This window comes from Bos mutus, chromosome 4 (genome assembly GCF_027580195.1).
Source record: "Bos mutus isolate GX-2022 chromosome 4, NWIPB_WYAK_1.1, whole genome shotgun sequence".
NCBI classification, from domain to species: domain Eukaryota; kingdom Metazoa; phylum Chordata; class Mammalia; order Artiodactyla; family Bovidae; genus Bos; species Bos mutus.
The window spans coordinates 12033559-12060476 of NC_091620.1; the positions used below are offsets into that span (position 1 = coordinate 12033559).

At 49.0% G+C, this 26918-nt stretch overlaps 2 protein-coding genes across 3 annotated transcripts in view; both read left to right on the forward strand.

Annotated features, from left to right (window-relative positions):
• The first annotated feature begins 1634 nt into the window (after positions 1 to 1634).
• CASP2 (caspase 2) lies at positions 1635 to 19953 on the forward strand. Its single transcript, XM_005886720.3, is given in 12 exon segments — positions 1635 to 1810; positions 5213 to 5363; positions 5658 to 5825; positions 5986 to 6067; positions 6640 to 6734; positions 7017 to 7193; positions 13020 to 13148; positions 13298 to 13388; positions 17154 to 17303; positions 17447 to 17536; positions 17539 to 17555; positions 17702 to 19953. Coding segments are annotated over 12 exon segments (1356 nt in total). The 5' UTR covers positions 1635 to 1736; the 3' UTR covers positions 17834 to 19953.
• A 4869-nt stretch (positions 19954 to 24822) lies between these two features.
• Positions 24823 to 26918, forward strand: part of CLCN1 (chloride voltage-gated channel 1) — a 37478-nt gene continuing 35382 nt past the window's right edge. The window contains exon 1 of one of the 2 annotated variants that reach the window (XM_070369058.1): positions 24823 to 25022. In XM_070369058.1, the coding sequence (XP_070225159.1) occupies positions 24843 to 25022 (180 nt within the window). In that variant the 5' untranslated portion in view covers positions 24823 to 24842. The remainder of the gene's footprint in view (positions 25023 to 26918) is intronic. The other variant, XM_070369057.1, reaches the window with a different exon arrangement.

A 26918-nucleotide genomic window follows, 5' to 3' on the forward strand; every position in this document is an offset into this window, starting at 1 on the left:
AACTACTTACGTGCACAAACGTGCATTAATATACAGTATTTGTTTTTCTCTCTCTGATTTACTTCACTCTGTGTAACAGGCTCTAGGTTCATCTACCTCAGTTTGTATTTTCAGTACAAGGCAACAGAAGCCAGTTCACCCAAGCATCTCTGTTCCCGGCTTGGTCAATGGATGGTGAGGGGGTGGAGGACTTCCTGTATACAGAACGGGGGACCACTTGTGTCTGCAGACAGGGCCGGCTGAGTGTACCAGTAGTAGAGGAGCAGAGGGAATTGCAACTGGGACGGTCCCTGTTCTAGAAAGGAGCAGTTCCTGCGCGGTGGGACTCGGGGGCTGGAGTGAAAGTTAAAGTCGCTGTCGTGTGAGTCTGCGACCCCATGGACCATACAGTCCATGGAATTCTCCAGGCCAGAATACTGGAGTGGGTAGCCTTTCCCTTCTCCAGGGGATCTTCCCAACCAAGGGACTGAACCCAGGTCTTCCACACTGTAGCAGATTGTTTACCAGCTGAGCCACAAGAGAAGCCCAAGAATACTGGAGTGGGTATCCTATCCCTTCTCCAGTGGATCTTCCTGACCCAGGAATCAAACCCTGGTCTCCTGCATTGCAGGCGGATTCTTTAACAACTGAGCTGTGGCGGGGGGTGGGGTAGGGGGGCGGCTGGAGAGCAGTTCCCAATGCAGAGTCCCCATCTGATGGGGAAGCAGCGAGTTAAACTGCCCCAGGGGGTGGCACTTGTGATTTTCAGGATGTCTGGATATGATGATCCACCCCACGTTCTTGGAGAGAGTTGGTGGAATATCTAAGAAAGAAAGTGAAAGTTACGTCACTCAATCGTGTCCGACTCTTTGTGACCCCATGGAGTGTAGCCTACCAGGCTTCTCCGCCCATGGGATTTTCCAGGCAAGAGTACTGGAGTGGGTTGCCATTTCCTTCTCCAGAGGATCTTCCTGACCCAGGGATTGAACCCAGGTCTCCCGCATTGTAGGCAGACGCTTTTACCGTCTGGGCCACCAAGGAATTCGATTATCTAAGGATCGTCCATAAATCATCTATTAAATGAGGCACTGGAGCCACTTGAACGCTGTCTCCGATTGCGTCAGCCTCACCCCTGCGCTGTGACGCTGGGTTTTACCCCAGGCTCCCTGACCGGCTTCCTCAGATCCAAACAGAACGCCAGCTTCTCCGTAATCACGGTCTAAGCATGTAACACAGGTTTGAGCCCGAGGGAGCTGCTCCACCATCGCTGACCCACTCTTCTCAGTCTTTGCGCAGGGAATCTGTCCAGCACCTTGTAGTGCTTTCCTTGTCCTCCCTACCCTGGTCCCGACAGTTCAATAAATTGAAATGTCCGTCCACACCCATCTCCACAGAGTTCTCGCAATAGGCGGGTGAGGAGAAGTGGGCGGTGAGGGGGAGGGAGCTGTGATTTCCGCGGGAACCGTCGACCAATCGGATGGCCATATAGGGTGGGGCGGCCCCCTCGCTTCCCCTTCCGCCTAGCGCGCTCGCTCGCCCTATTGGTCAGCGCGCCCACCGTGCGGGTTCTGCGCCTGCGCGCGCTGCGGCGGCCGCTCCTGCGGGGCTGGCCTCGCGTGGGGGGGCGGGGAGCGGAGCTAGAGGAGGCAGTGCGCAGGCGCGTTGCGCGCAGAAGGACGGGGGAGGGATGCTGGGGACCCGGCTCGGGGTTTGTTTGGGCTGTTGGGGGTGCGCGCACAGCCCGGGAAAAGTGGGAAATGGCGGCGCCGAGCGCGGGCTTCCAGTACCCCCTCCAGCCAAAGGAGCAGATGGCTGCTGATAGGGGGCGCAGGTGAGTGGGGAGAGTCCGGGGGTCCTTAGTGGGTCCGAGGGGAGGAACGCAGATTTCTGGCGTGTGGTCCTGGCGCCTCGTCACCTCGGAGCCCCTGGAAGCAGCTATATCCGCGCTTCCAGCCAGGGAAGCAATGACCGAGGGGAGCGCAGGCGGGTGAATCTTCTGGGCCTTGTCCGCCTCGTGCACAGACTCCCCAGCCTCCATTACTTCCAACGCACGGGGCTCTGAACCAGAGGAGCTCTTTTCAGCCTCGCCAAATCTCGGCTTCTCTTAAATGATTCTTTATCTTTTCTGTTTCTTGGCTCCCTTTTTAGGAACTAAACTGCTCTCTTAAAAACCTGTGAGACCTGCAGACCTCTGCCTGGTGTGCATTTGTTTTAGGTCAAATAAATCATGATCTGTATTGCATTGGGTGTAATGACCAGATTTTCAAAGCATTCCACAGAGGTGTTGGGATTTGAGTACTTTGAGACAAGGAGGTGAGTGTGCCTCGGTCTCTGCCCTAGGTAAATCCTTTCATGGCAGACCCAGAAGATTAACTGAGGGCTTTCGAACCAGACCTGCAGAAGGACACAGAATCAGGACTTTTAAGACTCGTCTTTGCGTCCGTTTTCTCCACTGCCTCCTCTCTTTCCAGATGTGTCTTAAAGTTCTAAGTGGTTGTGGTTACTTCTGAAAAGTCCATGTTTGAAACTGCCCAAGATATGGAAAGACTGGAAGGAGCAGGTGTGTGGAGAATGGATGGTGCTTCAAATTAAACCCTAATGAGTTACTGATGGAAAATTAAAGTCCAGAACTTTGGAGTTAAGAACCGAGTGTCGATTAGTGAATTGTGTGAATGAGAGGGAATGGGGAGAGACTTTGAGAGGGATTGTCAACGTTTAAGGGCAGACCAAACATCCTGTGAAGGAAAATAGGGACCTAGTAGGGAGAGAGGGAAACTGGAGAGAATGGTGGCATGGAAACCGAGGGAGGATAAAGTTTCAAGGAGAAAATACTAGTAAATTAAGAGAAAAAAGTTGAGTAAACTGCCCCACCATTGGTATGTATCCTGAGGAAATACCCAGGATCCAGCTGCGATGTTATCTTGCGACTGACCTATTAACATTTATTTTTATCAGAGTTCATGCATGTCTGCTTTGGTGTGTGTTCCAAGGTGATTTTTTTTTTTTTTAACTATTTATATACTTACGGCCATGCTGATTCCTTGCTGCCTTGGGGCTTTCTCTAGTTGCTGGACTTGTCATTGTAGTACTCTCTCTTGTTGAGGAGCACGGGCTTTAGGGTGCACTGACTTCAGTAGTTGTGGCTCCTGGGCTCTAAAGCACATGCGAAGTAGTTTTGGTATACAGGCTTAGTAGCTCTGCTGCACGTGGAATCTACCAGGACCAGGAATCGAACCGTGTTTCCTGCATTGGCAGGTGCCGAGGTGATTCTTAATGATTCTGATTTCTCTCTAGATTGTATTGTTGTAGCAGGTTTTTAATGAACATATGGGGTAATAGGAGTATTACGATAGAAACAAGAAGTTAAAGCGGAGTTTCAAACATCACTGCCTCAAACCCCAAAATCAATGAAAGTTGGCTACCTGTAACCCTGGGCCCTGGAGAAGGAAATGGCAGCCCACTCCAGTATTCTTGCCTGGGAAATCCCATGGACAGAGGAGCCCAGCAGCTACAGTCGATGGGTCACAAAAGAGTTGGACACAATGACTAAACAACACAACTCTGGGAGTGTTTTACTGGCTGGTTCCTCTGCCTTTGGATTTCTTGTGCCTCAGAAGCTGTTCCAAAGCTGCTTTTCCCTCCTCCATTCTAGAATTAAACCATGGACATTCTACAAATGCATGGTATTTCACTGATTCTGAAATGTATGTCCCCCTCACTCCAGTACTCTTGCCTGGAAAATCCCATGGATGGATGGAGGAGCCTGGTAGGCTACAGTCCATGGGTCCCAAAGAGTTGGACACGACTGAGAGAGTTCACTTCACTCACCCTCAACCCCCATACAAACACATTTTAACATCTTTGAAATCAGGATGCATTTTAAAATAGATTTTTATGTTGCAAACTGAAGCTGTTACCTTTCTTACTGCCATCAGATCCTCAGTGTTATGTATTTGGAAACTGAGCAGGCCTGCAAGTGCATGGGTTCGCTAAGAGTCAGACACTACTGAGTGACTTCACTTTCACTTTTCACTTTCACATGCATTGGAGAGGGAAATGGCATCCCACTCCAGCGTTCTTCCCTGGAGAATCCCAGGGATGCGGGAGCCTGGTGGGCTGCCGTCTATGGGGTCACACAGAGTTGGACACGACTGAAGTGACTTAGCAGCAGCAGGCATATAGATGGTATATATTGGAAATATGATTCTTTTAGTTCATCAACAGAAGCAGATCTCTTTCCAAATGCATAGCAAAATGAAGGAGTCCTTTAAGTGAAGGCATCCCTCATCAACTAAATTACCAAAATAATTTAGCCTTTACAGGGATTAACCCTATAAGTGATTTCAGGTTACGTTGATTGTTGCTGTCGTTGACATTTATCTGCTGTCACTGTCAGACTTTCTACTTAATGCGATTCTTACAGGATTCTGGTCATTTCTGGTGTCATTTTGTCACAGGAGCTAACAGTTTTAAAAAACCATAGTTTTAGTTGATAGAAGTGGGCTTCCTAGGTGGCGCTCGTGGTAAAGAACCTGCCTGCCAATGCAGGAGATGTAAGAGACATGGGTTCAATCCCTGGGTCGGGAAGATCCCCTGGAGGAGGGCACGGCAACCCACTGCAGTGTTATTGCGTAGAGACTCCGTGGACAGAGGAGCTTGGCGGGGTACAGTCCTTAGGGTTACAAAGAGTCGGACACGACTGAAGCAGATAAGCACAGCACACAGCGCAATACAGGCTTGAGAAGGGGTGTGTGTGTGTGATTTATTTGCTGTTAAAGTTGTCCGTTGAGTTTTTGCCATTGTATTAAATTATTTTATTTCTCACAGAGCATTATTTTAAAGTCAGTCACTGTCAGCAACTTAGATAAATAATGTGAAATGTTTTCTGAAGTACTCCTTAATTAAAACTGGTCTGTCAGGAGTATTCCTTATTGTGAAGATGTGTACTTGTGTGTGTGTGATTTTTGTCACGATAGAGATTTGTTATTCTAGTTAGAACACAGAAGGTGATCTCAGCTGAACGTCCTCTGTAAAGGATTGTATATCATTTGCTTATAATCAATGTGTTACTGCCTAATAACAATACTTCTGTGATCTTAAGCAGATTGAGTAAAGTATGTCTTAGTTATTGGAAGCCCTGTTCTTTATGTTTTTCCTACCAACGCCTCTTGCACCCCACTCCTCTGTGCCAGGTCTTGTATTGACGGCTTTTCTGTCCGCCTTTTATCTGCAGGATGTTGAGAGGGTGTGGCATGCATCCTGACCATCAGGAAGCTCTCAAAAAGAACCGAGTGGTGTTGGCCAAAGAGCTGCTGCTGAGCGAACTGTTGGAACACCTCCTAGAGAAGGACATTATCACCTTGGAAATGAGAGAGCACATTCAGGTATTGAGGGAAAAGAGAAAAGCCAAGGAAATACATGGGTGGTCAGAGCAAGAACAGAGCATGGCACAGCATGGAAGCATGTCATGCTTCCCTAAGGCAGCGAAAGTGCATTTCTGCCCTCAAGCATTTGACAGAACAGACAGAATCCACGAGTAACGGAAAGGAGTTCACACATCCATTTCTTTCTGTGAAAAGGAGTTCTTGAGACGGATGATGATGTTAGTGGGAAGCTCGCCTGGAGAAATAGGATTACAGTTGGGTGAGTAAAGGTGACGTCATGTTTTATCCTTGTAGGCCAAGACTGGCAGTTTCGGCCAGAACGTGGAACTCCTCAACTTGCTGCCCAAGAGAGGCCCCCAGGCCTTTGATGCCTTCTGTGTGGCCCTGAGGGAGACCAAGCAGAGTCACCTGGAGGAGCTGCTGCTCAGAACCCTGTCTGGTCTTCAGCCTGTAGTCCCGCCGGTATGGAGCCCTAGGCTGTGTGTGTTGAGAAAGGCTAGTTTGGTGGGAAGGGCATCTTTCAGACAGTGGGGATGGGTTGGGGTGGGGGACTAGGGTTCTGTGTTACTTGATCTGAACCAGCTCCCCTGAGCCTGGCTTGGTGGGTCCTGCTTTCTTACAGTTGAGCTGTGACTATGACCTGAGTCTCCCTTTCCCGGTGTGTGAGTCCTGTACCCGCCACAAGCGGCTCCACCTGTCTCCAGGTAAGAACTGATGATGTAAAATAGCACAACCCCATCTCCGCCCCAACCAGTCCCCTGTTGCAGATTGACTTCCGTTTCCTTGACTGGTATCTGACTTTGCCCAGTGTGATACCTATTTTTGTTTATAACTGGCACACTTTCCTCAGTGCATTTGTTAGGAACCAGCAGGACAGTTTAGGTGGGGTGTAGGTTGGACCTGTTTTCCTTCCATCACAGATGATTTTTTTAATGGTGATTGGCCCTTGGAGCAACAAGGGCCAAAGATTCCTTCACGTGATTGGTGTGTGTTTGTATACAGCTGAGTTACTTCACAGTGATAGCATACTGATTAGAATAAGACTTTTATCAGATACCCCATACCCCATTCAGTCATTCTTTGGGTTGAGCACCTACTACTATAGGCAGGTCAAGTGCAGAGGATCCTGTAATGAGCAAAAGCAAACAGGATCTCTGTCTCTGTAGTGCTTACGAACCAGGGGAGTGAGCGAGACCAAAGGGTACCTGAAGTTATATGAAGATACTAAGATTGCCGAGTAGACTATAAGCTAGTTTTTCTGGTTTGTGTGCCACAGATGCAGTGGAGCACTCCCTAGACCACGGAGATGGTCCTCCCTGCCTTCAGGTGAAGCCCTGCACGCCTGAGTTTTATCAAACACACCACCACCTGGTGAGTCTTGGAAATGGCAAGAGGAAAGGCACTGGGAAATGAGATCCCCTTCCTGGGCATCTGAACGTAGCTAGCTTGTGTGTACATCATTTCCTTCTTGCCTTGTTAGTCCTAAAAGCATTGCCTGTTGACTGTCTTTTGTGGGCATTTCTATATTTTGACCTGGTGGGACTATGAAGAAGAATGTGACGTCTTAATTTTCTTGAAATGTCTCATTTTGGAAGGGGAGGCATAGTTTCTGTCCTCACGAGGCTGACGGTCTCATCGGGTGCCCCTCCCCAGGCCTACCGGTTGCAGTCTCGGCCCCGCGGCCTGGCACTGGTGCTGAGCAACGTACACTTCACTGGAGAGAAAGACCTGGAGTTCCGCTCTGGAGGGGATGTGGACCACAGCACTCTCGTCACCCTCTTCAAGCTCTTGGGCTACAAAGTTCACGTTCTTCTTGACCAGACGGCTCAGGTAGGTACCTGAGGTGTAGGGCATGCTGTGCATCAGAGAGCTGGTGACACGTGGGGGCCAGACATGTCCGTGCTCCTATGCCAGGCGGGCTGGGCTTTACTAGAGTTATTCTCTCTCCCTACTTTTTACTTATTGTATTGTGTCTCCTACCTTGCAGTCTAGTTTTTAAAAAAAGAAAACAGGGACTTCCCTGGTGGCCCAGTGGTAAAGAGTCCGCCTGCCAATGCAGGAGACATGAGTCCGATCCCTCATCTGGGAAGATCCCATGTGTCTCAGAGCAACTAAGCACCACAACTTCAGAGCCTGTGCTCTAGAGCCTGGGAGCCACAGCCACTGAGCCCGAGGGCCCTGGAGCCTGTGTTTCACAACAAGAGAGTAGCCCCCCGCTCTCCTAAATTAGAGAAAAGCCCTCCCAGGAAGACCCAGCACAGCCAAAATAAATACCTGAAGTTTTAAAAGGAGAGAGAGAAAGATCTGGGGCCAGCCGGCTGCTGCAGTGTTGACCTCCCAGGGTGGCTGTGCTCCCTGAGTAAGAATGGTCCAGGATCGGGTTCTCCCAGCTAAGCAACTTGTTTCCCAAGCACTCAGGAGGTGAGGAGACACCAATATGCACCCAGCCAACCAAGGAAAGGTACATATAAGTCAGGAGTACACAGGACAGTGACTTCTTGATTGATACTGCTGCTTAGGGTTCCAGCTATTGTTCTCACGATGACGTTGGCCGGTAAAAGTTTGCTAGAATTGTGCTTGTAAAATACTGTTTTGTTGCTCTTTCATGAATTAACATGACCTGTTATAAGTTGTGTGACCACAAGACAGATCTTCGGGTAGATAACTTTTGAACTAGATTCCTGCAGGTCATCAGCATTTTTGTGATCAGTTAGTCTCCGTTAGCCTCAATTATTGGCTGTACCACTGACTTTTTTACCTTTAGGGAGTTCTGTTTTGAAACTGAAAATAGTCCATTGGTAAATCGATACTAATTCTTCCATTTGATTCCAGGAAAACAGTACTCTCCTAAACTTGGGAATATCCATGGTAAAATTAAGGTTTCTAGGAGATTGTCTTTGATCTGTTGAGGTAGGGTAGTCCCTGTCTGTCTTCAGCGTTGTCTGTGGATTTCATTTCTGTTTCTCAGTTGTCTTACTTCTATGAAATAGATTATGTATCTGCTGAACTTCGGGTAAGGCCAATTTCAGTGGTTTATAGCTGAATGTTGTCCTTTACATGCTGTTGCCAGCTTCTCAGTGATAGCAGCTCCTGCAAAGGAGTAAACTCACCCTTGCTTCAAAGCCATGGCTAGAACAGGTTCTTTGATCATCAGGTACTTTCCTGAGAGTCTCCTGGGCTTGGAGTAAGGGTGGGACAACAGGAATTCTTTCAGAGGGAGTCCTATCAGAAGGTCATTTAACAAAATGAATGCTGTTTACATTTCTTCAGTGGCTTTGGTCTAATCATTCCTTTTACTAGGGATTTACTCTTTGTTTTCCAAATTTTATGCAGCTGATAAAGGATTTTATGTGCCTGATAGTTAAAAGATACATCCCTAATCACCATGTCAGCTGTGGGCTCCTGCTTCTTGGTGACATGATGGGCCTATGAGCCCACTTCACAGATCTCATTCCCTGATACAGATTCAAGGACCTGTTGGGTTCTGATTCTCTGATTACATTGTTCCATGACTTGAATTGCAGCAGAGTTCAATTTTGAGCCCCTTATAATGGGGAACTATGTGAACTGCCAGAGATTCCCTGATAGCTCAGTAGGTGAAGAATCTGCCTTTAGTGTAGGACCTTGGTTCAATTCCTGGGTCAGGAAGATCCCCTGGAGAAGGGATAGGCTACCCACTCCAGTATTCTTGGGCTTCCCTGTGGCTTAGCTGGTAAAGAATCCGCCTGCAATGCGGGTGACCTGGGTTTGATCCCTGGGTTAGAAAGATCCCCTGGAGAAGGGAAAGGCTACCCACTCCAGTGTTCTGGCCTGGAGAATTCCATGGACTGTATATATATAGCCCATGGGGTCCAAAGAGCTGGACACGACTGAGCGACTTTCACCCTAAATTTTGAGACCCTTATAATGGGGAACTATGTGAGCTCTCAGAGATTTTTTAAAATGTGAACCTTGAATTCAAGGCACCTCAGTTAGATGAGAGTCTTGATTTCAGTTAAAAAAAAAAAAAGCACGTCCCCTAATGTTCCTGAGACAAGAAAAGATTAGAGACAGTGTCTTCTGCAGTAGTGAAGAGGAAGAAACTACCACCTGGGTAGATGTGGTCAGGAGGTTGTGAGATTTCAGCTGTCCTTGGAGGGTGGAAGCTGCTGAGGAGAGAGGAGGGGTGAAGGGGTCCTACACAGGGGGCACAGCATACTGGTTAGAGCTGTGTGTGATGTTCAGGACCTGGTGGTGAACCAAGTGTCTGGGGCCCAGGAGTGCCAAAAACAAGATTGGAGATCAAGGGACCAGAATGCCCAGGGCCTTGAACGTCTTCCCAAAGGAACTGGACTTCCTTGTGCTGACACTCCAACGTCATTAGTAGTTTTTGAATAGAAAGGTGATGCATTCACAGTGATGATTCAGAAAGATTAATATGACACCATTGTAAAGAATGAGGTAGAGGGCTTCCCTGGCAGTCCAGTGGTTAAGACTTCATGCTTCCAACGCACGGGGTGCCGGTTCCATCCCTGGCTGGGGAGCTGAGACCCCACATGCTGTGATGAGATGGCAGGGGTTCTGAACAGGATAGCGGACCAAAAGGAGAAGAACACATGTGAAAAATAGTATAATGGCATGATTGTACCGTCAGTGCTTTGTGACTGAAGGAGGGGGAAAACGTAAGGAATTGAGAGCCTCTGAGGACGTCAGGACCAAAGATGTGAATTTGGGAGCTACTTGTGTAGGAAAAAGACTTAAGTAATGAGAGCCTATGATCTTCGAGAAGGAGCCAAAGGGCTAGGATTGAACCTTGAGGGTATCGCCCTCCCCACGTATCTGGGCCTCAGCAGCTCTGGAGGTGCAGAACGGGACAGTTGCAGGGCCAGTTTCTGACAGTGGCCAGGCAGGCTTGCAGGCACAATTGAAACCAGATGACGGCAGTGGGTGTGACCTCTTCCTGATCGAATGTCCTCAGCAGGCCAGAGACAGAACCAAGAAAATTTAGATCCTCTTTTTCTCCCCATATTATCCTTTTTTTTGCTTTAGAGATAATGTCACTTAAAAATCTGAGATGGTGTAATCTTAAATTGTCTTATGCTGATGGTGCTGGCAAGCATGCTGGTATCTTCCCTGCCCATGGAGGTGTTCAGTGCTTCCGTTCTTCATCAGAGTCTGTTCTCGTTGCTTCCACCTCATGAGGTTACTAGTTCTAGAATTATAGTTTATTGTATGTTAGGCAATGAGATACCCTTTAAAGTGGCAGATTTCTTTTCGCCAGGTATTGGTTTATAGCTTGCATTTGGTCACAGATGGCTTTGAGAGTGTAGTGACAAGCGCTATGGGTCATCTCTGGAAAATGCAGCTGCCCATAGAATTTTGTGTGTAGTTTCAGGGAGTTCACAGGTTATTTATTCCCTTCTTCTGTGTCCCCCAGCCAAAAACACATACAAGTGTGAAGAGCCCTGCTATTTATAGAAGCACTGTAATTTTATCAAAAATAGATCTCAAGATCCTATTTTAAGCTATGCTGCTTTCAGAAAAATTCCCCCAAATGACTAACCCCCATTTATTCAGTGGTTTAGTCTTTTTAAATTCAGTTACAGAGCCTGTCTATTCTTACTTTGGACTTTGTTGTCTTCTGTTTACTGATAAAATAACCTCAGTTAAGTTCGAAATGCTCCTGAGTGCCAAACCTATACTTCTATTCCCTTGGAGCAAAATTAGCTTCCACTGTTAGGTGTTAAATTCTGTTATAGTCAACTCCAGAGGAGCAGTCATAACTTATATGTGTTCTCTGGAGATTATATATTATTGAATGAATTTTGGATATCTTTTATTACCTTAAGATCTCCAGAATTATGGTTGGGTTCTGTTTGCTCAGAAAGTATACATGCTCTTTCAACACAGCCAGTTTCTCCATTTCCAGTGAAACTGTAGACTTTCAAGTCTTTTATGAAATCTCAGTTATCTGCAAACAGATATGTTCCAAACAGCAGATAAGTTCTCACGTTAGTACATCAGACTCACATGGAGGGCTTGTGGAGGCTCAGCTTGCCGGGAGCAAAGACTGTATTTCCTGCAGATTCCCGGGTGAGGCTGATGCTGCTCTTTGAGAGGTCACACTTGGAGAGCCCCTGCAGTCTGTTAATACAAGTAGGACCTGGGTATGGTGCTGTTTGATACACGTGTTCTGAAACTGCTCTGCTTTATAGCGCATTCTTCATTATATTTTGGTCAAATTCATGGCAAAATGAACTCATTTTCTCCCTGCTCACCTCAGAGACAATCTAGACATTTTGAGTTGTAGAAGGAGACATAATTTTAACGATTTGTATCACATTGGTATAATTATGCTATTAGATGTATTATAACTTTACATTGTATAGAGCAAATGCTTAAGGTGGAGTGTTACTCATATATGGCAGTCTAGTGCAAGATCAAAAAGATTCTTAAGCTGGACTACAGCGTTTCTTTGGAAAAATAATATGGCACAGTATGAAGGCAGATCTTTGCAGTATGTGCCAGGCGTAGTGATAAGCCCTTTCTATGCAATATTTCAGGGCTTCCCTGGTGGCTCAGTGGTAAAGAACTCACCTGCCAATGCAGGAAACGTGGGTTCCATCCCTAGGTTGGGAGGATCCCCTGGAGAAGGAAATGCCAACCCATTCTAGTGTTCTTGCCTGAGAAATGCCATGGACTGAGGAGCGTGGTGGGTTACAGTCCTTGGGATCACAGAAGAGTTGGACGTGACTTAGCCACTAAACAACAGCAGCAATGCAGTGTTTCATTGAATCTTTACAAACTCGGAGAAAATTTACTCTTAATTGTCTTCTTACAAAGTAGATATTAGAACCTGTTCTAATTTATGAACCCAGGGGTTAAACCTAGGTCTCTCTGATCCACTGGCTCATGTAGGTAGTCTGGACCCTGTCCAGAGTCCTCCATAGAGTGTGTTCTTCTGTGAGCAAAAGCATTTTTGTACAGACATCATCATCATCTCTGGGAACTTCATTTCTGAGACAGAAAACAGCATGGAAGTACTGCTGTTCTCTGCTGTCATGATCCTGTGAGCCCGTGATCACAGAACAGTTCTTAACGGCTGTTACTTTCTTGTAAGTGTGTTACTTACTCATTCACAGTTTACCTGGCAGTCCCCTTTGTGCCATTAACATACAAGGGCACATGCGCTGAAGCAAGAGCTGGTTGATGCCTGAAGAGTGGGTAAAGTTAACTAGCATCTGCATGATTAGCTTCATTAATAACTTGGCTTCACTCCAGGAGTTCTTCACATGAGCTTATAATGAGCCTGTGAATCATTATATTCAGTGTTTTGTCTAAGTAAGTGAGTGTTAGTTGCTCAGTCGTGCCCAACTCTTTGCAACCCAATGGACTGCAGCCATGACTGCAGCCTACAAGGCTACTCTGGATACGGGAGTGGGTTGCCATTTCCTTTTCCAGCGGATCTTCCCGACCCAGGGATTGAACCCGGGTCTCCTGCACTGCAGATTCTTTACCAACTGAGCTAAAGTCATGTAGTTTTCTTGTGTTTACTTAGCTTCTGACTTGGTAGAGAACGCGTTTGATTTTCTAATAGCCTAGGGCTTCAGACACCAAAAGGAAGCTTGTATAGGTGCTGACTCTAGTGAGCAACCCTGAAAGGCATCTTTCTCCTAGGAAATGCAAGAGAAACTGCAGAATTTTGCCCAGCTCCCGGTTCACCGAGTCACTGATTCCTGCATAGTGGCGCTCCTCTCCCACGGCGTGGAGGGCGGCGTCTACGGCGTGGACGGCAAACTGCTCCAGGTGCGTGCCGGTCTGTGGCTGCGGCTGCTGAGCCTGGGCCACGCCACCTCCCGCTGCCCGTCTCTCCAGGGACGGCCGCTGTTTATGTCTACAGGACTCGGGTCCCACTGACCACCAACCTCCTCTTCTCCCTTATTTCTCTCCAACAGCTACAAGAGGTTTTTCGGCTCTTTGACAATGCCAACTGCCCAAGCCTACAGAACAAACCGAAAATGTTCTTCATCCAGGCCTGCCGTGGAGGTGAGTGCCCCGGCGGACCGGCCCCTGGGTGTGGCCCCCGGGCAGCCTCCACCCGCTCTCACTTTCCTGTTTGCTCCTCTCAGGTGCTAGCGGATCCCTTGGGCACCTCCTTCTGTTCACTGCTGCCACCGCCTCTCTTGCTCTGTAAGTGTCTCCCGACGCATGGGGTGTGCTGGGACTCGGGCCGCCCCTGGCTCTCAGGTGGTCAGCTCTCTGCGCGCCACCGCGTCCGCCCCCAGGATGCTCTCGGCCAGTGCCTTCGCCTTCTTTGCTGAGGACGCTTCCTTTTTTCCTGTGCTTATTAACCCTGGTGCACTTTTCTCATCGCTCTTTCTGGTTCAGGGTCTGCCAGCTGCCTCTGCTTCCTCACCCTCTCACTTGGTCCTCTTCCTCTTTTTCTTTCTCCACCTCTCCTCCCCCTTTCTCCTCCTCCTCTTCTCCCCCACACCCCATTCTCGCCTCCTCTCCTCTCCGGGCCCCTCCTGTGTCGTTCGGGAGAGCAGTGTGGAGGCCCCACGTCACCTTTGGCTCCTGCTCTTCGCGAGCTCCTCCATCCCTCTTGCATGCACTCTCTTTTCATCCCTTGACAAGCCAGGACTCCCTGATTATGCTCAGAAGACATGCGGGTGTGCGTCTCATTTCAGAGGAAAAGAGTGGTGATTGAAAGCTCTAAATGTGGAGTCAGATTCTGCCTCTGCTACTGACTAGTCATGTGAAGTTATAGAGCGGTTACTCCATGTCCCTTCACCTTAGTTTCCTCCGTATAAAATGTAGGTAATCACACGTCCTAAGGTCGTGTTGTTGTGATGGTTAAGTGAAGTGGTTCACATGAAAGTGGTTCGTATTAGGTCAGTGCCTGGCTCATGGTAAATCCACAGAATACCAGCTCTGACTGTTATAACATGGTCTGTTCCCTTAAGAGACTTACAGTTTGATTTAAAGGTCCTTTTGTCCAAAGATTCAAATAATATATTTTTTTATATGGGTATAGCAGAGAATCATGGAGAAGGAAATGGCAACCCACTCCAGTATCCTTGCCTGGAGAATCCCATGGACAGAGGAGCCTGGAAGGCTACAGTCCATGGGGTTGCAAAGAGTCGGACATGACTCAGCAACTAACACATAGTAGAGAGAGGTAAATAATCCATCTGCAATGCAGGAGCCACAGGAGACACGAGTTCGGTCCCTGGGTGGGGAAGATCCCCTGGAGGAGGGCATAGCAACTCACTCCAGTATTCTTGCCAGGAGAATCCCATGGACAGAGGAGCCTGGTGGGTACAGACCATAGGATCACAAAGAATCAGACACAACTGAAGTGACCTAGCACGCACGCATAGCAGAGAGCAGCAGTGGAACAGCAGTTAGGGCCTTTCAGGGAAAGAGGAGGAGTGCAGTGTGACAAGCACACCAAGATCAAAAGGACACCCCTTCCCCTGCCCCACAGTGGGCTGAGCCACAGGTATGCCTGGTTCTCCATCTGCGTCAGTCACGTGTAGTGAGATGTGGCTGACCACGTGAGACAGATCCTAGTGATCATAAACCTGTAGTCACAGCTGAGATTTTGGGCTTTCACAGAAGATAATAGTACAGAGCTATTGGGAGCACAAATAAGAAACAATTGGATAATTTTTTTTTTTAGGATAATTACAGGGAGCAGTGCTGAGAAAAAGAGTATGTGTGAGCAGGAACTTCCTCCTTTTATGTCCCTGCTGTATCCACAGGCCCAGGGCACTGCCTGACACTTAGTAGCACATCATAAATATTGGCTTCAATAGATAGAAATTCAGTTCAGTTCAGTTACTCAGTCGTGTCTGACTCTCTGCGGCCCCATGGACTGCAGCACGCCAGGCCTCCCTGTCCATCACCAACTCCTAGAGCTTGCTCAGACTCAAGTCCATCAAGTTGGTGATGCCATCGAACCATCTCATCCTCTGTTATCCCCTTCTCTTCCTGCCCTCAATCTCTCCCAGCATCAGGGTCTTTTCAGATGAGTCAGCTCTTTGCACTAGGTGGCCAAAGTATTGGAGTTTCAACTTCAGCATCAGTCCTTCCAGTGAACATCCAGGACTGATCTCCTTTAGGATGGACTGGTTGGATCTTCTTGTAGTCCAAGGGACTCTCAAGAATCTTCTTCAACACCACAGTTCAAAAGCATCAATTCTTCAGCACTCAGCTTTCTTTATAGTCCAACTCTCACATCCATACATGACCACTGGAAAAACCATAGCCTTGAGTAGATGGACCTTTGTTGGCAAAGTAACGTCTCTGCTTTGTAATATGCTGTCTAGGATGGAAATTAGCCTGTCTAAAAAGTGGAGCAATAATACAGAAAACAGATACAGGGATGTGAGAAAAGAGCCATTTGTTGATCAATAGATCTGAGACACAAAGGCGGGAGAGGCGTCTCCTTTCTCTTGAGGGACGCATGCAGCTTGGCCTGTTTCCTGTAGGAGGCATCACTGGCAAAGTGAAGTAACATGTTCACAATCATTTTCTCCTGAATTCAGAGATTATATACAAATACCAGACCTGGGTAGGGAAATAGCGCCCTCCTGGGCTAAGCTGAATCTTTTCTCTAAAATCAAATCCTCCAAGGGATGACCAGTAAGCCAGCTGTTCCTTTAAAAGTCTGAGCTCACCTGTCTTCTGCTGTACTCAGTTAACATAACTGATGCCTCGAAAAAGGACCCTGCCCTGGTTGACTGGCTCCTAAACTGGAGTGTAAGCTCCATGAGGATGGGGACTTTCTCTTCACTGTATCCCTTGGGCTTAAAACAAAAACAGTGCACATGGCAGTTGCACAGTAAATTTTTGTCAGATCAGTGAATCTTGGTCATTTTCTGCACAGACCTTCAAGTTTCGCTCCCCTTTAAGGCTCTCTCAGGTGTTACTTGGAGCAGGAGATGTGAAGAAAAAGAAAGTGTACACACTGTGTTACCTCTGGCTTGACAAGCTGTCCTACCACTCCCAAGCAACAGCATCAGAAGGAACATGTCTGGGGCTAGATAAGGCCCGGGTCAGAAGGCTGGGCGTGTGCTCAGGGGATGTTGAGGATCTACTGCTAATAATTGAATAAGATAATAGTGTCCTTTTTACATTGTTAAGAGAAAACAGTTGATTATCCAAATTTTAAGTGTCTCTTAAATTTTGCGTGCCAGCTACAATTTGGCTTATGAAATTAATAAATAATAAGTGGTTTAAAAATATCAAAAACACCATGGAAACAGCTGATCATGCTTAGTTTTATAATGTGTTTATCAAAAACATAGACATTGTGGTTGTGGTTTTCATACAGCATACTTGTAGTAATTATATTTTTGGTTTATTAACTGGTTTCTCTTTTTTATGTAGTATAACTGTATCAGTATTTTATCATGTATTGCAGTAAGGAGCACTTTGACTTCCAGGTATACTGATAATCGGACGAGTGAATCGTGGATGCAGATGGCTTTTCGTTCTGTTTACAAGGAGTGTTTGATTGAGCACTTTGCCTGTCTTACACAGAGTGGACAAAGCTCAGACCACATATACGTGCGTGTGCGTGGGCACGTATCTCTGCCTGATCAGTGCACACTGGCAGAGGAGCAGGAGTAATGGTGTTTGTTTTCCTTTTTTTTTAATTAATTCATCAGCCACAGGTTGGAGGTAACAGCTGGAAATGGCTCTTCCCGTCCCAGTTGCAGGGAACTTGGGCTTACCTGTGACAAGCCCAAGAGAGGTGGGAGGAAATAACATCTTTGTCCACTCTTATTTGCTTTTCTACAGATGAAACAGATCGTGGGGTTGACCTGCAAGACGGGAAGAACCATGACCGATCCCCCAAGTGCGAGGAGAGCGATGCCAGCAGAGAGGAGCTGCTGAAGATGCGGCTGCCCACCCGCTCAGACATGATTTGTGGCTACGCCTGCCTCAGAGGTATTGTGTGTCCCGAGGAGTGATTCCAGAGGTGGCAGGCTCTGTCACTCAGGGCTCTGACCAGGGCGGGTGTTGGGGAGGTCCGTCCGCTGGGGAGGGTGCCCATGGCCTTCAGTCGGCGCCCGCTGCTGCTCTGGTTGCAGGGACCGCTGCCATGCGCAACACCAAGCGGGGCTCCTGGTACGTGGAGGCCCTCACCCAGGTGTTCTCCGAGAGGGCCTGTGACATGCACGTGGCGACATGCTGGTGAAGGTGAGCGGGCTCTGCCCGGCCGTGCAGTGTTCCACCCTCCTGCCCCCTTGCACTGGTTTTCAGTCTTCCACCACCCTTCCACTTGTGCTGGGATTCTGAAAACACCCAATTCTCAGACCCTGGCCCCTGGGTTTCTGCCTTGGCAGGTGAACGCGCTCATCAAGGAGCGAGAAGGCTACGCCCCAGGCACGGAGTTCCACCGCTGCAAGGAGATGTCCGAGTACTGTAGCACCCTGTGCCGCCACCTCTACCTCTTCCCGGGCCACCCCCCCACGTGATGCCAGCCCCCCACCCCCTGCATCCCACCTCGTCACCAGGCCACGTGGAGGCCGCTGGGCCTCAGGAGGCGAGGTAGAGCCTCTCTCTCCAGGATGCGCAGCTTCTGTGCCTCCCCTCAGGGATTGGGACTCCCCCAGGCTCCTTTCTCACGCCCACTGTCTCCACTGGTGACCTGGGACCACCAGCTCCTCCTGTGCACACCTCTCCTGGAGAGCCGGCTCTGGCTGGACTCGTTGCCAGGAGCGTGTGGCCTCCGTTGAGGGACCTGGCGAATAACACTGTGCACGCAGTATCTTGTGGGTTTCCTCGATGATTGTGTTCAGCTCCTGCCCCCAGCACTCTTGGAGGAAGCACCCTAGTAATTGCTTTTGTTCCAGGAGCTGAGATGTCCCAGAGGTCACACCTCCCGTCTCTCCTTTCATGTCCCGGCCCCATTTGTCCCAAAGTGGGAGTTTCAGTTCAATGCAGACAGTTTTCATTTGATTTCAAAAGGCCAAGCACCCTCTGCTACTGTGGGCGGGCCCGGACCTGTGCGTTTGTCCCCTTCGATTCCAGAGGGTCTCCCCCGGGAAGGACTGTCTTCTCAGCTCAGCTCTTGGCTCCTTGGGGCTCTGGGAATTCCGCCTTTCAGCAGAGGTCAGAATTTGGATGCCTTGTGTCTGTTAACTTGTTGATCTTTGCCCATGGAAGCTTCCAAGATCTTTTCATGGGTTGTGGGTGCCCTGAGCTTTGTTCCTGAAGTGAGCCTTGCAGGGAGTGTCAGCGGAGGAGATAAGGGTGCTGTGCTTGCCCATGCTTGGCAGTCTGCCACCTCATCCTCGTGTTCCTTCCCGTGAAGTGCCCCTCCTAGAAAAGCTTCCTGGCTTTATCTTTCTGCTTCCTGTTTCTCCCCTCTTTACCTTTGTCTCATTCTGTTTACGGCAGCCACGAAATCGTCTAAAATACAGCTTAATTGGATCGTTTGGCTGCTTGAGGATGTAGTATAGTACTTTGTTCCGGCTTTCTTCTTCCGTATTAAATCCTTTCTGGATTTTATGTGTTATTTCCCCTTCCCATTGTGACTGTCCATTTCAGGGAGGTCAGTGCTCTATATATGTTACTTATTTACCATAGAAGCCACCTTTATATGCACTTACATGAAGCCTTCTATTCTTAAAGGCCTTTTTTGCCGTACGACAATCTAATCTCTGTATGACAGATTTGTTTTTAAGTATAAATCTGATCCTCTCGCTCCCCTGCTTGGAACCCTTTGGTTTCCTGTCACACCTCTAATCAAATCCAGACTCCTTCCATTGGCCTGTAGGGTCTCATAAGTGCTGATTTCCCTGTGAGCGACAGCTCAATGGTGTCCTGGGTTTCTCAAACATTCTGAGGTCTTTCCTGGCCTAGACCATCAGGTACTGTTCCTGGGTCCGCTGATTCCTACCCCTCGCCACTCTTGGCCCTGGTGGCTTCTTTATCCTTCAAGTCAGAGCTCAAAGGCCACCTTTTTGTGGAGGCCTTCCCAAGCCATTCTATTAAAAATAGAGTGTTGTTTTTAACTTTATTTCTGTCTTCTGTTTAATCTCCTCATTGCACTTATCACACTGTATAATCATTCATTATATGCGTGCGTGCTTCACGTGTTCATTCGCATCTCCCCTTTAAACTCCATGAGGGTGGAAACCCTGTCTCTCTCGTTCACTAATACGGACCCAGTGCCTGGCACGTCATAGGTCTTCAGTAAATGTTTGCTGAAGAAAGGAAGCAACCCTAGCCAGAATCCTACCCTTTGACGAAATCTCCCTTTTGGTAAAAATGCCCAGTTTAGTGTGTGTACTCTGTGTCCTCACACGTGTTTTGTTTCATCCACTGGTATTATTAGCTCCTGAGGGCGGAAGTCACGTGCAGGGCGACTTCCTCTGCGTCTCCCGTGGTGCCGGGCGCAGTGCCCAGGCTCTGGTAGTTCAGGTGCTCAGTAAACACTCGTTCTGTGAGCCGGGGGCTCGGAGACTTGTTGCCAAGTCCTGCCCTTGGCTCAGTGTCATCTGGAAGTACTTAGGTGATAGAACCTTTCAGTTCCCACTGCCAGGATTTTGTATTGCCATCTGGTGCCAAATAAATGCTCATATTTATTACCGATGTGTGCCTGATGTCTGTAGAGAAATCGTGTTGGGAAGCCCACTTATTTCCTTGACTTCTTAGAGCTGCTTTTTCCCACCGCCTCACAGGGCACCCCCAGAGCGGGACACATCTTGTTTGGCTGCAAGGTCTTTTTAATGCCACCAGGTCCGCATTTGGGACGGGCCCACCTCCATTGTGGCCACAGGCGGCGGCCCCAAACACAGCTACCTGCACTGGGGTTCCTCATGGTCACAAGGGATGGAAGAGTCAAGTAGCGTCGGTCCTGGATTATTTAGATGACAAGAGGGAGGCTAGAGAAACACATTGAGTTGGAATGGGAGGAGATGCCAAGGATCGTAGAGTTCCCCATCTCGCATGGTCCAATTTGGATTGAAGGTTTTCCTGGCTGGGTGTAGATGGTAAGAGAATCCTCGGGCAGTGGACTGTGTAACCTGGGGAATCCTCGGGTGCGATATGTCTGCACCTGGAGAGGCAGGTGTACATGTGCAAGTGGGCTACAGAGGGTTAGAGAGGGGAAGTTCTGTAGGAGCTTTGTGGTGGGATAGCTGATGAGGACCCTGGGGGAGGGAAGCTTGTCTATGAACCTAGAGGAGGAAGAGCAAAGAGGGATGAAGTTGAGCTGAAGCATCAGCGGGTGGAAAGAGGAACTGGCTGAAGAACTGAGGGCAAAGGCTGTAGGAGCAGGCTGGCCCCGGGTACCTCTGGAGGGAAGGGCCCTGGAGCAGTGAGTGGGAGGACAGCCTGTGGGAGCTGGGTGTGTTCAGGGCTTACAGAGCAGCATCTGCTGAGCTGGGCTCCCTGTCCTCCCCGCCCCACCCTTGGATAAGGGCGTCAGGTTGAATTTCACAGCTCCGTGTCCTCTGCCAGGGGATTCTCTTCTAAAATTATCCCCGTTCTAGAACTGGGGGCGGTTCTTTGCTGCCCTCCCCCCATCCCATCTCCCGTGATAACGAAGAGAATAACAGGAAGAAATGGAGCAAGTGGGATATTCCGGTAGAAGGAGAAAGTGGTCTGAGGCAAAGATGTTAATAACAGCTCCAGCTGCCTGAACACAGTGCGTCTCCCAGGCCCTATGCTTGCAGCTTTACACCATCCTCCCACAAGTCAGGAGGGTGTAATCACCCCGGTTCTTCAGAAGAGGAAAATGAGGCTCAGAAACTTCAATTTATACAGAAGAAAAAGCTGTAGCTTTAAGGACACAGACTCCAGAATTAAATAGATTTTGAATACTGGCTTGTCCTTTTAAGGTATCAGAGACCTTGGCTAAGGTGCCTAACCTCAGCCTTATTTAAACATGGGTAAATCGTTGCTGCCTTAAAAGAAGGAAGGATGCTACCTTCTGAGGATGAAGCGGGAGGATGCGTGGTGGATCACTTAGGGTTAACTCATTACAGATGCTGTTACCATCTCTGAGCGTGAACTTCAGTTTAATGACACAAGTTAACATTTGGCGCTCACTTTGGGGCTGCTGCTGCTAAGTCGCTTCAGTCGTGTCCGACTCTGTGCGACCCCATAGATGGCAGCCCACCAGGCTCCCCCATCCCTAGGATTCTCCAGGCAAGAACAATGGAGTGGGTTGCCATTTCCTTCTCCAATGCATGAAAGTGAAAAGTGAAAGTGAAGTCGCTCAGTCATGTCCGACTCTTAGCGACCCCATGGACTGCAGCCTACCAGGCTCCTCCATCCATGGGATTTTCCAGGCAAGAGTACTGGAGTGGGGTGCCATTGCCTGCTCACTTTGGGGCAGACACTGACTTTTAACGTCTAAGGAAACAGAGGCCAGGATGGGTAACAATCTGTCAGCTTGAGTTCAACAATTTTGCTTCTGTGACTTTTTTTCTTAGCAAAAGGTTTGTTTTTTTTTTCCTCCCTCCTTACTTTTTGGGACTATAGATTTTCCCCACTGAGTTGTGAGGAGCCTGAGACCAAAAGAAAGACTATTCCATCTTAGCCCTTGTTGGGTAGAGAACAGGGGGAAAAGTGTACCATGTTCAAAAATCCAGAAGAGGGAGAAAGAGTCCTGTCCAGTGTTGGAAAGGCGTCATATGCAGGGGAGGGAAGGGACCAGGCCTTTGAAAGATCTGGGAGGCAAGGTTCAGTGAGCATAGAGGAAATGACTACCAGTGAGGACAACTACAAAGAAGGGTGTTCAGAGGAAGTTACAGTTGCCTGGGGGAAATTTCAGAAAGTTGGTGGTCATGGGTCCCATGCTAGGCTTGATGTGGAATGGGCAAGCCATGACTAAAAGCCTCTTAAGAAGAATATCATGGTGTATTGTCCAGCAGTTGGAAAGCCCAGACTTCAAGAGGTGGGAATCTGAAAACAAGGGTGTCACCCAGGGAGAAAGTTCCTGCTTAAATTGATTCGGGGATCCCAAGGAGCTGGGTCGTTCACAACCTTCTATACCTCAACACACTCCCACACACCTGTGTCCCGGACGGTCATTTCAGCAACCTTCCTTCAAATAGCAATTCCATAAGCCTATAGGTTTATAGGTTTTAAGCTTGGACCTCAAGAAAATCTATTAAAACCCCAAAGAATACATATCTTATTCAGTATACATATCATAGGTAAATGCATGGTTGTGAATTTGTTTCCAAATTTAGGAGCTTTTCAAAGGACTCACCAGAAACCCATCACTGGCCTTCCAAATAAAAGCACTGAGCCCATGGGGTGTTGGGGGTGGGATGGGCACAGTTTATATTTTATTGTTCTCTTGCAGGATGATAACTCAGGAGATTTTAATCTTTGAGCTAAGACTGAAGATCCTTACTCTCAAATGCTTACCCTTCAGAGCTAGCAGCTGGAGAGCTCCTTGACCCTCCTGATTTCAGAGTCTGGTTTTTAGAATTGAAGCTGGTGCTTCCAGGCGGCCTGGGGACTGGGAGGGTTTTCTTAATGCCCATGATCTTGCCTTCAAATTCTGGGATCCACACCCAGGACCTGATTTTCTCAGGAACACTGGAGAAATAAACAATTGTGTTAGATACCTGTTTCTTGGAATTATCAAGTTCCTGCAAAAACTGACTACTTTCAGGGGAGCCACCTCCACAAAGGGGTGGAAATCTCTTGTTTCTGAAGTCCCCTCCCTGCAAGAAAATAATTTCACTTTGGCAATCTATTTTCTTTCTTCTTAGCGATCTATTTTCCTATTAAAGTTTTTCTTTGGGGACTGTCCTAATGGTCCAGTGATTAAGAATCGCCTTTCAATGCTGGGGACATGGGTTTGATCCCTGGTCAGGGAACTAAGATTCCACATGCCACAGGGCAGTCGAGCCCATTCACCACAACTGAGCCTGTGTGCCTCAAAACTGGAGAAGCTGTGTGCCACAACGGAAGATCCTGCATGTCTCCATGAAGATCCCACATGCTGGAACCAACATTTGACACTGCCAAATAAATAAACAGACAAATATTTTTTAAAAAAGCTTTAAAAAAAAGTGTTTCTTTCATCTCACACCAACCCATTAGATCTCTTTCATTTTCTGCCTGGGGAGAAGGGAGATGTTACAGAACGTTCAGGGCCTCAAATCACACATTTATCATCTTTGTGGGTAGATTACAGGTCTTCAGATTTATGTTAGAAAAGGTGCTCTTAATGGTATTCATCTTTCCACCTGCTTTGGATAGTCCCATTTAGCCTGGGACAAATTTCAATTGTAGACCAGACGTTCAGTGTCCCTACCCTGCAGTCCCTGGGACAGACCTTGCTTGGTGATGGATCCCAAACCACACATTGGCTCATGTTTATAGCTTTCCTTCAATAGCGAATAGTTCACAAGGGAAGAACTGTACTAGGAAAATTGGTCTAAAAAAAAAAGCGTAATGCCAGACAGAGTAGTTTGGCCTTGGCCAAAAATTATTTATTGACCTGAAAAGGGAAGAATAGCAGGGTACTTCCCTGTCATCTCTTATGTCTGTCGGGCTCATCATGAGAAACGCCCACTCCCGTCTCTCCTTGGGCTCCCCCTATCCCTTGCCCCACTTCCGCTTCTCCCGCTGTTATCTCACCTGCCCTGACAGCCCTCCCAGGGATGCTCTGTGCTCTAAATGGAAGCTCAGTCCCTCCCTGAACATCCAGGCTGCTGGTGTGGCTGTCATGTGTCAGTCTGGGAAGTAGGAGAAATGCCAGAACCCAAGGCTATTACCCCTGTGCCCCACACCCAGTGGTGATAAAGGTGGGGTCAAGGGTATGACCCCAAAGCATCACTAGTGGCCTCTGGCAGACAAGAAAAGGCAGAGCTGGAGGAGAAAGCTGAACATCAGTTGGGTTGGGAGAGCTGGTCCGACAGATGAGGACTAAACCTGGGGGGCACCCAGAGCTGGAGACAAGCCCACAGGGGAAGATGGCAGAGAGGCACCGCTTAATCGCCCAGGTGAGCCACTCCCCAGTGTTTCTGGACCCTAGAATCACTCCACCCAGCTCCCAACCGCTACCTCCCCATGGAAGGATGGACTGACGGAAGAAAAGAGGGAGACTGCTTAGAGGGTGCAGACTCGGGGAGCACGCAGGTCCGAAAGCCTCAAAGCAGTCTTCCACCCTGATCTGGACGGTATTTATAGCCAGACCAGTGGCCTGGGGCTGGAATCCTCTTCCTGACTCAGGAGGGGCCCGGTGCCTGTCCTGCTGGGGGAATTCCCTGTGGGGCTGCTCCCCAGGTTCTTGTCCTCACCCCTCCCCCGCACGGCTCTCACACCTGCTTCGACCCCAAGCAGATCAGATGTGGCAGTGGGGGGGTCATGTGACGGAGAGATGGCTATAAATAGCCGGGGGTGGGCACTCTGCCCCAGACGCCTTGGGGACAGGCAGGAGGAGAGGCTTAAGGAGCTGTTCTGGGGGGAGTGTGGGGGCCAGCAGGCTGAGGCCTGGCCGGGGGCGGGGGCATGGAGCCGTCGGGGGCCCAGCAGCGTGGGGGCGAGCCCAGCTGGTGGGGCAGCGCCCCCCAATACCAGTACATGCCCTTTGAGCACTGCACCAGCTACGGACTGCCCTCCGAGGACGGGGGTCTGCAGCGCAGGCTCCGGAGGGACGCGGGCCCCCGTGCCAGCGCCCACCCCACACAGGTAAAGTCCTCAGAGGAGGGGGCGGTGGGGTCCAGGAGCCAGAGGAGCCACGGATTGGGGAAATGGAGAGGCAGGTGGCGAGAGGGGGCAGCGTGATCTTTCTAACTTAAAGTACATGGTCATGTGTTCCAAATATGAACATTCTTTAAAGGTCTGGGTTCAGCCCAGTGGGCACCTTCTATAGAGATACACGTGCACCTGAACACAAGCTTTACTAACTGAACCCCCCAAATCTGGGGTGGGGGAGAAGGCAGAGCCACACGTGGGTGCCGAGCCCGTGCTTACATAAGCTACACGAGGGGACTGGCAGAGGAGCCCACGCCTCTGTGTGCCCGAGCCATCCTCACACCCTCACCCTGCACACAGGCACCACCAGATTCTCCCTTCCCACCCTCGGCAGAACACACACATGCACACTTCTGCAGAGGCAGAGAGGTGGGGATAAGGGGAGAAAATGGACAGAAGAGCGTGGTCAGTGATCCAAGACAGACCAGTGTCAAATGAGCAGAGGAAATGTAATCAAACTTGCAGGTGGGAGGATTCATCAAGTGAGGTCCCATGAGGTGGTAGCACCTGGAGAGATACAGAGCTCTGATCTCGGTGAGGTGGGGGTGGGGGTGGGGTGCTGGTGAACTAACTAGGGGTTTGTTGTTGTTCAGTCTCTCAGTCGTGTCCGACTCTGTGTGACCCCATGGACGGCAGCCCGCCAGGCTTCCTGGTCCTTCGCTGCCTCCTGGAGTTTGCTCAGACTCGTGTTCATTGAGTCGATGATGCCATCCAACCATCTCATCCTCTGTTGCTCTTTTCTCTTGCTGCCTTCAATCTTTCCCAGCATCAGGGTCTTTTCCAATGAGTCCAGGGTAAATATCCTTCAGGTGTAGACATTGAGGAAAGGGCAGTGATGGTGGGGGCATCCCTGAAGGACAGATTGGGAACTTGTTGCAGATAAATACCCAGGTTAAGTTCAGCATGAACGTGCCTGTAGAGGGACAGGATGGAACCTGTCAGGGGCGGAGACCAGGAAATGAGGATTTAAAAATGTTTTAGCTGATGAGGGGTAGACTGTGGGCAGGGCAGGGGAGCTGAGGGCTAGGCTGGGGATCTCCGTGCTGGGGGTCCAGAGAATCCACATCTCAATCCTGACCTGGCCTGAGGATGGTGGGTGGGGGCAGTTCCTGGAGAATCAGCTGGGGGGCGAGGGCACAAAAGCCAGGGGAGGCTCCAGCGGTGAGTCAGAGCAGGCTTCCTGGAGAAGGTAGCCCGGAACACAGTGCGGGGTTGGACAGGAAGACCCCCCACTTATGGTCCTGGGCTCTCTGTCCCCAGGTACGCGGTCTGAGTGGGATGTCAACTTAGTAAAGATGCAGCTACGGCGCCTTCTGGTGATGGCGAGCAAAGTGAGCACACCAGCACGAAGCTGAAGGGACTCGGGAAGTCAGGCTGGGCAGGTGCAAAGAGGGGAGCTCGGACTTCCGTTTTCTCTGCTTAAATCTTATTATGCAAATTTCACACTTATACAAAAATAGAAAGAGTGGTGTAATGAATCCCCAAGTACCCCTTGCCCAGTGATTAATTATCAATTGTCAGCATCTTTGCATCCAACCTCCCATTCCCGGCCCTACACTCATGAATCCAGACAATATGTCCCTTTCAGCCTTGACTTCTCTTCCCCCTCCCAGCCCTACTCAGATGGTGAGTCCTAGTCCACCCAGCACAGATTTGGCTCTTTTATTTTTATTTTATAAATTTATTTATTTATTTGACCTCTTTGGGTCTTAGCTACGGCACACGGATCTTCCGTTGTGGCACATGGACTCTCTAGCTGTGGCTTGGGCTCCAGATCGCCTTCAGGCTCAGTAGCTGTGGCTTAGCTTGTGGGATCTTGGTTCCCTGACC